At 42.8% G+C, this 10,775-nt stretch overlaps 1 protein-coding gene across 1 annotated transcript; it reads left to right on the top strand.

The window, feature by feature from the left end:
• The first annotated feature begins 596 nt into the window (after nucleotides 1-596).
• ndufb10 (NADH:ubiquinone oxidoreductase subunit B10) lies at nucleotides 597-8,277 on the top strand. Its single transcript, XM_069904698.1, has 4 exons — nucleotides 597-789; nucleotides 4,967-5,102; nucleotides 6,544-6,683; nucleotides 8,052-8,277. Exons 1-4 carry the CDS (start codon nucleotides 642-644, stop codon nucleotides 8,159-8,161), a joined length of 534 nt encoding a protein of 177 aa, XP_069760799.1. The 5' UTR covers nucleotides 597-641; the 3' UTR covers nucleotides 8,162-8,277.
• Nucleotides 8,278-10,775: the final 2,498 nt, after the last annotated feature.

The raw sequence follows: 10,775 nt of genomic DNA, 5'->3' as shown, positions 1-10,775 counted from the left end.
TGGCCGTGTATTCATGACAATAAATTCTAATTAATGCAATTCATGCCATTAAATTTCAAGGAACAGATGTGATTTAACTCTATTAATGGAAACCAAAATTGGAATAAATTTTAATTAAAAATACATTAAATGTGCTGTTGTTATTTGAGGAAATCTGATATTTGGCTTCCAAGTTTGGCCTGTGGGTAAAACTAGCCGGAATCATGTGGTGTTATCAGTCATTTATCAGACAAGGACAGATATTATGGAAACACTCAACCATTCAAATGTCGTGAACGAAAGAGAAAAAAATACTTTTCAATATAGAGGTTGCGTTTGTCATGGTGCAGAATAGGCTTGGCGCAGCTCGGTTCGCCTCAAGAGCGGCGCCATCGTGTATGTGTCATTGGGGCTCGAGCGGCGCCATCTTGGGTGTGTCCTTGTACCCGAGCGGCGCCATCTTGGGTGTGTCCTTGTACCCGGGCGGCGCCATCGTGGGTGTGTCGTTGTACTCGAGCGGCGCCATCGTGGGTGTGTCCTTGTACTCGTGCGGCGCCATCTTGTGTGTGTCACAGCGCGAACGTCGTTTCTTCGCGCACTGCCATATACTGCGCCTGCGCGGCGTAGTTTCCGGTAGACGCAGCCGGGGCGGGGCGGTAGCAATGCCGGAGGATTGGGACAAGGACGTTTACCAACCGCCCACCAGCCGGACTCCGGTGGCGGACAAGCAGACCGCCTTACCCAACCCCGCGGTCATTGTCGGCAAACTGTTTTACTATGCGGTGGACTTGCCAGTGACAACTTTCCGGGGTGAGTGAGCGTTGCTTGTGCATGAGGCCTGCTGCCCTGGGCCGGGTGGGGGTCTGCCCTTCACCGGGTTCTGCAATGGAAGGGGTTGCGGTGGCTGCCCCACACATACTGCAGATGCTCGTATCTGCATTCAGGCAGGAATTGTGAACACTCAGTGGGTCGAGCAGCATCTGTGGGGAGAAACCCAAACAACCCCAGCTTTTTTAAAGTTTGATGACAGCTGACTGGAGAATCCCAGCTCAGTTTGTCAGGAAACCCATGCAATTCTGTTTATCATCGGCGCAATTGTAGAGGCAAGTCTCTGAGCAACTCCCAGAGGAAGGAGTTGGTTCCTTGCAACACATTGCCATCATTTTGTCATTGTGCCTTGAGCAGCAAGATGCTGGTGTTCACTATTTAGTTTTTCTTACTATAACACGCAAAGGATTAAAATTAATCCAGGTTGACAACTTTCTGAGAAAAATCAGAACAACAAGAAGTTTTTTTTAACTAATGGGGCTGAGATAGAGGGAAACTCAATTGGAAGTGATTGACAGTGGAATCAATGTGCTGGTGATGGAGCGGTACTAATCAGGCAGGCTCCTTTGTCCCAACGATGTGGGACTTCTTTGAAGTTTGGAACCGTACTCATTCCAGGCAAGTGAAGGGCATTGGGTGTGCATTGAAGATGGTGGAAAAGCTTGGGAATAATAGGAGTTCCTGAAAGGATACCAAGGTTTATGACTTTATATGACTGCACGAGTGAAGTTTCTGGGCAATTGTGACTTCGGTGATCGGGGAGTTAACATTTGTAATTGTTTGAATATAAAGGGAGTGTTAATGTAACAAGTAGAAGATTTGTGCCTGGTGTGTAATTTTTAATCAGATCATTGGTTATCTTTATAACCATAGTGCCACTTTACTTTATAACCATAGTGTCTCTTTTGGGGCTTTTCACTCCATGCCTACACTTTCTCTCGGTCTTGTTGCAGACAGAGGTGGATGGCAAGTTTGTGTACAGTCCATAAATTAAACAGTGGGTTGAATTATTTAGCTGCACTTTGGATGGTGCCTTTTGACCCATAGTCTCAAGATTGTGCATTTTGAACTTGAATTAGATTATTTGAAATTTTGTATCCTGGGAGGCCTTTGTTGTTCAATTATTGTGTGTATTTAAAAACTGGGATGAGTAGATTTGTGGTCAGTGAAGAATTCAGAAATTCTGAATTAGACAGAAATTTGATGAAACAGGAAATTCATCTGTAATCCTATTGAATGACTGAGCAGGATTGGGAGGGTCTTAAGACCGGCTTTTATCATTTTTTTTTCTCAATTTATATATTTGTTCCAACACAATTACATTTGAACAAATGTATGCCCTTTTGTCATGCTTCAAATGTATTATTGATTGTGCAAGTATTTAAAATCTTTATGCTAAAGATGCCTCGTGTTGCACTTGTACCAATAATGGAAAGTGGTTATAGGTTGAATATTTTTATATTCATGTAAAATCTCTTTTCAAATCTGGGCAGTACTGCTTAGATAGTGAAATCAAATTTGATTAATCTGGGGACAAGGTGCATGGTGCTTCATTGTTGAATGAAGTTCAACAAAATCTTCCAATGCAAATATCCCCCAAGCTGTTAACTGTTTCTTCCTCCATAGATGTTCCATACCTGTATTTTGGTAAATTTCAAATTCAACAGCAAATCCATTCAATAAAGATCTTTCTTTAGGATATGTTGAATCAAATTTATTGTCAAGAGTGGATACATGACATCTCACACAACTCTGAGATTCTTTTTACTGCAGGCCAGACAGAATTTCTAATTACTGGTATTATTCATCCTGGCCATTTTTATTTTAGGACCAAGGACAGGACTGAACCTACAGGAGAAAGAAAGAATCGTGCGCTGCTGTATAGTGATGAAACAGCGTTGGGAAAGCTGACAGCTGTCAAAAGAGTGAGAGTCATGTTCTAGAATCCAGTGGGCTTGTGGAAAGTGTGCCTGTAATGGAGACAGCGTCCACCACTGGGTGAGGCTGTTGCGCTTCTATTTGGAGGACGCACTACCTGCCAATCAAGGTCAGAAACTCACCCCAAGCCATCAAGGTGACCCTCACGATTGGCCCAGTTGAATCACCTTGGTTCACCCCTGCTAAGCCCCTGCACTTGGCCTTGAGCCATTGGACACAGCCACCAACAAGGCCCATACTAGCCGTATGATTAGGGCCCCCCCCCCCCAGCTTTGCCCCCAGAACCATAAAAGGACCATGTGCTCCTTTGTTCTGTCTCTTTGGACTCCTCGTGGATCGTGAGTATCACCTTTCATACTGGGTTGGGGTGAGTCCCGAGGCTAAGTAACAAGAGCCATGCCCATACTGACCAAGGAGTGGGGGCTCATACAATCACCTAGAGCGTGTGCATTGAATGTGTCTGTTACTGTAACTCTTAGTTTTGTTGGTTACTCCAAAGTGTATATTTTTCCCCCAGCGTACTGTGTATCTGTGTGTTTAAAGGTCTACTTGATAAACCAACCCCCACTGCTTCCTCTTTTATTCCCGAAATAAAAGTTTGTTTTGTACCCTCCACCTCGGTCTGGTTCTTAACCTGTGGGACCCACATGAACCCGAACAACAGCGCCAACTGCTGTCAACCTCGCTCCATCAATAGGGGAGCTGAAGGCACACATTGGGGCATTTGAAGAGGCCAGCGTGTTGAGTTTTCAACAGGTTAGTCTGTTGGTTGGAGGGCAGTCAGTCAGACTGTCGGTGTCTTCATCCAGTAGTTTCAGTGGGAGAAAGGAGACTGAACTACTTTGTTTGTGAGTGCCAGCACTGTTGCCCTCACAGCAGTTTGTGCCACTCTGATACCCAGAATGTGTGTGTGCGACTGACATGGGCTTCCTCAATTCCCTTCCAAGAGGAGAACTTTGTGTGACAGGAATCACTTGACAACCCAAGACTGGGTGTTTACAGGGGAAGACCTGTGTGACAGAAGGTCACTTGTTAAACCTAAAGTGGGCTTCGGAGGCGTGAACCTCATGTAGTGACCAAGAGGTCACTGGATGAAGATTTCCGTGTGAAGAAATCAAAAGTGGTTGTTTCCACATTCAAAACTCAGGAAAATCTTAAGTTTACTGTGATCACGGCCATCTGTCTCGATGTCCAACTAGAAGACCAGTGTGCAACCAAACTAAGAATTCCATTCGTGGAGACCCGACTCTGGGAGCTGTTCCTCTTTGACTGACAGACTTGACGTGAGTGACTTGAGGTTTTGTTTTGAGAGTTTTCTTTTGGAGCTTGGATGGTAAATTTGTTGTAAGCCCCGAACACATGGCAACTCTACATTAATGTTTATTGAGGTAATTCTATTATTAATTTGTTACTAAATTTTGCATTAAACCTAACTCATCTGTTTATGCATCTCTCAATTGTTGCTGGTGAGGCATAACACTGGTAACTGTAAACTACCTAAAGAAAAAATGTAAAAAGAAAAAGGTGTAAAGAAATTGTGCAAATACAGAAATACAAGTATTCAGTAATAATGAGCAAAGTACGGATCCTTAAATTGAGTTATTCAGGAGTCTGTAGGGGTAGCAGCTGTTTCTGAACCTGGTGAAATGAGCCTTGTGGCACCTTTTCCTCTTTGCTGATGGCAACATTAGGAGCAGACCATGTCCTGGATAGTGTGTATCCTTGACAATTGCTGCTGCTCTCGGACGACAACATTCTATGTAGATGCTCTTGTCAGTGAGAAGAGCTTTGCCTGTGATGTACTGGGCTGAGACCACTAACTTTTGCAGGACTTTTTCACTTTGAGGTATTGGTGCCCCTATACCAGGCCATGATGCAGCTGGTCAGCATACTTACCACTACACCTCTGTAGAGGTCTGCTAAGGTTTCTGATGTCATACTGAACCTCTGCAAACTCCTGAGGAAGTAGAGGCACTGGCGTGTTTTCTTCACAATGGCATTAATATGATGGACCCAGGACTGATCCTCCAGGCGAGTGACCCTCAGGAATTTAAAGTTGCTCAGCCTCTCCCCCTCTGATTTCCTCTGGTTTTCCTTTCCTGAAATCCACAATCAGCTCTTTGGTCTTGGTGACATAGAGAGGTTGTTTTTAGTATACCATTCAGGCAAGTTTTTGATCTCCCTCCTTACTTATACTTGAATGCTAATTTATTCTTTTCAGAATGGGTGGAACGCCAACAGAAGAAGAAGTTTTATTATTATCATCAAAATTTCAGACGAGTGCCGGATTTGACGGAATGCCATCTTGGTGATTATCTGTGTTTCTATGAGGCAGAGATGCAGTGGAGAAGGGACTAGTAGGTATCTCTTTTTATTGGGAAAAAAAAATCCCATTGGATAAAATTCTGCAAGTACAGTTTTGCTAGTGGAGAAGAGATGGAGATGGGTAATGGTTTCAATAAAGTGTTAAACTTGGCTTCATAATCAGACATCAAAGTACAACAGGAGACTGGTTTCTTCCTTGATTGTTTTATGATTTTTCTCCTCATTTGCTCATTATTTTGGAACTAGTTTCTCAGCTCACATTGCTCAGCATCCATTCAGTTGTAAGTTTTAGTTATAGTAAATAAGCAACTGCTTGTGGAAGTCTAATATCACTGGACAACAAAGATTTTTGTTCCTGAACATTTTTGGGTGTATTTTATGAATTTTGGGCTGTTGATTATAAATATCACCTTAACATTTCCTATCATATACCTTTTTTAAAGAAATAACCTATTTGTGTGATTTCTTGTCATTTAAAATCTATTTCAAGAATCCAAAACCATCCAAGTGCAGCATTTCATTGAAAATTCATTCACTGCTGATCTTGGTGCAGTTGGTGACGAACATTGGGAAAGGTTTTTACCAGGACATTGATCAGGGCAACTGGAATCCATCAAAGCCAGCTGACTATTGTTGGACACTGATAGGAGAGGCATCAGATGCTGAGTACAAACGAAAATTAGCAGCGAGACATATTTTTTGGGACAGTTGAACTAACACATTGTGTCCACATCATTATGTGATCAAACCTGCTAAATTCAATAAAAGTTGATGTTTCTCCAATTTCCTATGTGATACAGCAAATCTGAAATTATCTTTGTGTTCAGCTTGAAATTGTCTATCAAAATCCCCAATTATTTTTTTCCGGAAGCAAACCTTTTGAAAAATTTGTTGCCCAGTGTATTCAGGTATTACTAAAGCCGCTTTCAGGTGGCCAGAATACCCGACTGTAAAGCTGCCTATTTTACCCCAATGCGGCTGTCAGGTGGCCATCTGAAAGTGGAGAACCCGTCCAGGAGGAGCACTTACCTAACCCTCCTCGGATATGTATATTTTCAGGCCTGGAGAATCCCCCCGATGCACCTGAAAGTAGCACCAGGCAAAGTGGCTCACAGCTTTCAGGGGCCTAGCAGTCCCCACTGCCTGAAGGTCCCCGGCGTGGGATGTCCTGCATCGGCCACTCCAGCCCCGTAGTCCCATGCTGGGGGGCTATCGGGCAGCGAGGAAGGGGCTGTCGGCAATGGGGAGGCGAGCTGTCAGACTGATGCCCCGACTCAGGAGCCGGCATTTGCTCCACGGCACCTCTCTCTGCCTTCAGCGCTTCCACCTGAAAGTCCCTTTGCAGACACCTGCAGCCGCCCCGGAGCTGGAATTCCACCTGAAAGCGGCTTCATGTATATAGACTTTTCCAAACAGTGAATCTTCAAAAAATGAAAACTTTTGTTTTAAATAAATTTCCACACTTTCCTTCAGCAAAGTCGATCAGGAAATTATTAAAATTCTCCAAGAGCGCCTGAGGGCCTGTCAGCAAAGGGAAGGTAACAGCTATGTACAGAACTGTGCCAAGGAGCTGGAACAATTCAAGGAAGCAGCTAAAGGCTACCAATCAAGATGTAAGTGACACCAATTATCTGTGTAAAGAGAAACAAAAGTTAATCTTTTGTGTTGAACATCCTTTGTCAAATCATTGACTCTGATCCATCCATAACTTGGTGTGTAAAAACAAAAATCAAAAAAAAAAAAAAATTTTTTTTAAAATTCCAAAATTAAAATGTGAAAAGTCATCGACTAAGCTGGGAATCCTTTAAGGATGTTTGAAGTAGAATAGGTGAGGGGGAACCAAATGTTGTATTCAAACTTTTGATATGGTACCACACAGTTTAATGAATTTGTGGAACTGGGGGTAGTTCACTGGGATAGACTGAAAATTGAATTGTCAGCAGTTATAGGTAGGATTTAGTGCCTGGGCCCCAGCTATTCCCAATCTGTTAGCCATGATTTGTGCCAGGCTTCTAAAATTGGTAGGATTGTGAATAATATAAAAAGGTTTCAAGGGAATGTTGATCCGCTGAATGAATGGATGAGAACAGGGCAAATGGAAAAACAGAAGTGAAAAGCAGTTTTTTTAAAATTTGGTGAAATACCTGGAAAAGTTTGTCCTCAAAGGTCCTAAATGTTACTAACATTCAGGTGCAGCAGCAGGTCAGGGGGATTTTATTGCAAGAAAATATGAATGCAAATAAGGGTGGCATGGTTGGTGTAGCAGTTAATGCAATGCTGTTACAGAGCCACTTCTTGGGACTGGGGTTTAAATCCCGTGGTGCCTGTAAGGAGTTTGTACGTACACTCTTATGTCTGCATGGGTTTTCTCCGGGGACTCTTTCCTCCCATCGTTCAAAACATACTGGGGGTTGTAGGTCAACTGGGTATAAATTTGGGAGCACGGGCTTACAACCATGCTGTATGTCTACATTTAAATTTTAAGTAAAATTATGTAGACCATCAGTGAAACTGCTCCTGGGATATTGTGCCCTGATTAGAGCAAAGATCCAAGGAACTAGGCTGGTGAAAATATTTGGTGCATGAGGAAAGTGAGTCTGAAAGACTTTATTCTCTAACTTTAGATTGTGAGGCAAGCTCATTGAAGTCAGGTCTGGATATGTGGATTTCAGGATGTTTTGCCAGTGAAGTCCAGAATTGGCTAATTATGTTTGGCCATTTAAGGTGGTGAGATTAAATGTCTTCACCCAGAGGGTGATGGATCTCAGGACTGGAGATCAATTTCTGATTATGGAAGTTATTTGAAATTTTAAAAGTTCCAATATAGTATCTTTACCTAGTTTGAAAGAGTTGTAAATGAATGTGAGATTTGTTGAATTCCTTGCAGTAGCTGGTGGACGTCTTTTTTTTGCTTTCCTTAAACACAAATTGTTGAGTAAATGGACTAACTTTTTTCCTTGTGGACTGTTTCCCTCTTTTAGATGGAGATCTTGGAGCTTATGCTAGTTCCAGAAAATGTCTAATGAAACAGAAACATCGAATGATTGAGGAAAGGGAAAAGGCTAAACAGGAAGCAAAGTCCATCCACTGAACAATGCTGTTGTCATTTTACAATATTTGTGACGTTGAATTGTGCAGAATGCTAAATTTCACGTGAATGTGATTTAAGATGCATAGACCTGCTAAATAAAATACAAAATCTGTTAACTTGTACTTTGTCAATGCTTGTGTTGATTGAGACACAAAGGTTCACTTTGGATTTTTTTTAAAGAGATGGGTTATGAATCTTTAGCAACCTCTGGCTCACACACGTCAAACGCTGGCCCGTTGGCCCGCGATATAATTATATTTGGCCCGCAAGATCATTTCAAAAATGTATTAGAGGTGGCCCGCCCTGCAGCGAGAGCCGATGCTGTTTTTTGGTAATGTCACCCCCACCATCCTGCCCCATTGTAACACGAGAAATTGTAACACAAGAAGTCTGTCAATGTCATCAGCCGGCAAGCCAGTTGGAAGGCTCCCCGCACAACCAGTCACTTCTCCCACCTGTTGAGCGGTGCGGCAGATGGGCGAGCGCCTGTGATTTCCTGTCGGCGCGACGGGCATGGCAGGCTGCGCACGGCCCCCGCGCGACTGGCACCGGACGGCCCTTCCACAGCGCGAGCGCACTTCTCCCGATCGCCATGGCCTTCAGCGCTTGCACCCGCGCAGACCCCAGGGACGGCTGGTTCGGCCCTGCACTTGGAGAGAGATGGTGGCTGTCCACAAAGGCTGATCGGCAGCACACTGGGCCTGAGTGGGTGGGTAAGCAGGGGTGGGCAGAGTGTGTAGGTGAGGAGTAATGGGCAGGGGAAGTTATGGTGGTGCGAGGGGCAGTTAGAGGGAGGGATGAGTAGAAGGAGGGGTGGATAGGGAAGAGGTAAAAGGGGAGGGGCAGGGCAAGTAGGGGAGGGGTGATTAGAGGGTGAGAGACAGGTAGAGGGACAGGTTGAGGGGAGAGGCAGTAGAGGGGGATGTAAAGGATGGGTAGAGGCAGAGCGAGTGGAGTGAGGGGTGAGTAGAGGTTGGGTAAAGGACTGGTCAGGTAGAGGGATGGTGGGTCGAGGGTGAATAGAGGCCTAGAGCCTGAGGAGTGAGCAGGAAATGCTGAGTCCTGATGCAGGCCAAAATGGACACAGCCTGTGAATGCTGACTACATCTCCACAGGGACCAAATAGGTTTCCCTCAGGTCAAGCAAAGGGTGAACTTGAGCTACCTACTCCTGACCTGTAACATTATCCTCCTAAAGTTATATCCTAAAGTTTAACATTACATATGTTGAAATAAGAGAAAACATGCAGATGTTGTTGAAAATTTTCAATAAATATTTAGTTCGGCCCTCGACTTAGTCCAAGTTTTTAATTTTGGCCCTCCGTGAATTTGAGTTTGACACCCCTGCTCTAGGCCTATAAGTAACTGCCATTTAATAAGTACATTACAATGATCATTTTGAAAATAAAAGGGTTTTTTACCCATAGGAAGGATTTCAGTATTTATGTTTCATTGGACTTCTGAGGAACAACCTGACAGTTAAGATTAAAAACTTGTGATGATCTTTCCACAAGTATGCTACATTTACATTTCATATACCCAATTATGATACCCTTAAATTGTATTCTGGAAGAACTTTATTCATTTTGCATCATTTGAAATTAAATTGCTATTGTATTGTTGGACAAGCAGTTCCAATGATCTGCTCCTTAATGAAAAGTACTGTATCTCCTCCTACCATACATTCCTTGGAATGATACATAATGGCTACATTGTGTACCATTTAAAACATACTGCAGGCTAATCTTATCACTTATGAGAGTAATTTGCATTTTTCTCGTACCAGAATGGTCTAAGTTCTTTAAATATTATATTCTAGTATGGAGCAAGTCCTCACACAAAATGACCAAGCACCAGTAATTGGAGAAAAATGGTTGACATTTTGAGCCAAAACCTAAATGGGACAATAAATGATAAACTAGGTAATGTTTTCAGTGCTTGCTTAATGACACACAAGCCTGCTTTTTTTGATAATATTTGCTCAATTATTTGAATCTGGTTATATCAATGTATTTCCAGTTTTAATGTTTTACCCTAGCAAGTTTAAGACTTGGAAATGTCATGAAAAGTATGGCTATACAGAGCCACAGACTGATCACCTTCCAATAGGGTCAACCATGTTTATAGATCATGAGTAACATGACCAAAAGGTTTGCATCCATGGTCCCAATGGAATAGTGAAAATGAGGTGATGCAGATAGTGGCATTCTAATAAGGGAAAGTTATGGAATAGTGAATAGTCTGTGTACACATCTAGAATAGGACGAAAGATCCCCTTAATTCTCCACTACTGAATAACAAAATTCTAATATGCTAGTTTACTTAAGCAATTCTTTCTTGCCTTAACAATTGAATGCTAGTACTGTAGATTTTTTTTACATAGGGGGAAATGGAAATAAGTGGAACAGAATCCATGGCAGGATCAGATACGATCTTATTAAATGTGGAGCAGATCAATAGGTCAGGTGGCCACCTCATGTTCTTAGAGGTAAACTATTACAGGCAAAAACACTCAAGATGCACACAGATCAATCTGTGTGACAGCAGCATTTGAATTGTAATGAAATGGAGTTTCAATTATTACTACTGAATCCAGGATTGATGATCAGTTGACA

This window comes from Narcine bancroftii, chromosome 12 (assembly GCF_036971445.1).
Source record: "Narcine bancroftii isolate sNarBan1 chromosome 12, sNarBan1.hap1, whole genome shotgun sequence".
NCBI classification, from domain to species: domain Eukaryota; kingdom Metazoa; phylum Chordata; class Chondrichthyes; order Torpediniformes; family Narcinidae; genus Narcine; species Narcine bancroftii.
This window is presented reverse-complemented; position numbering and strand designations above follow the sequence as displayed.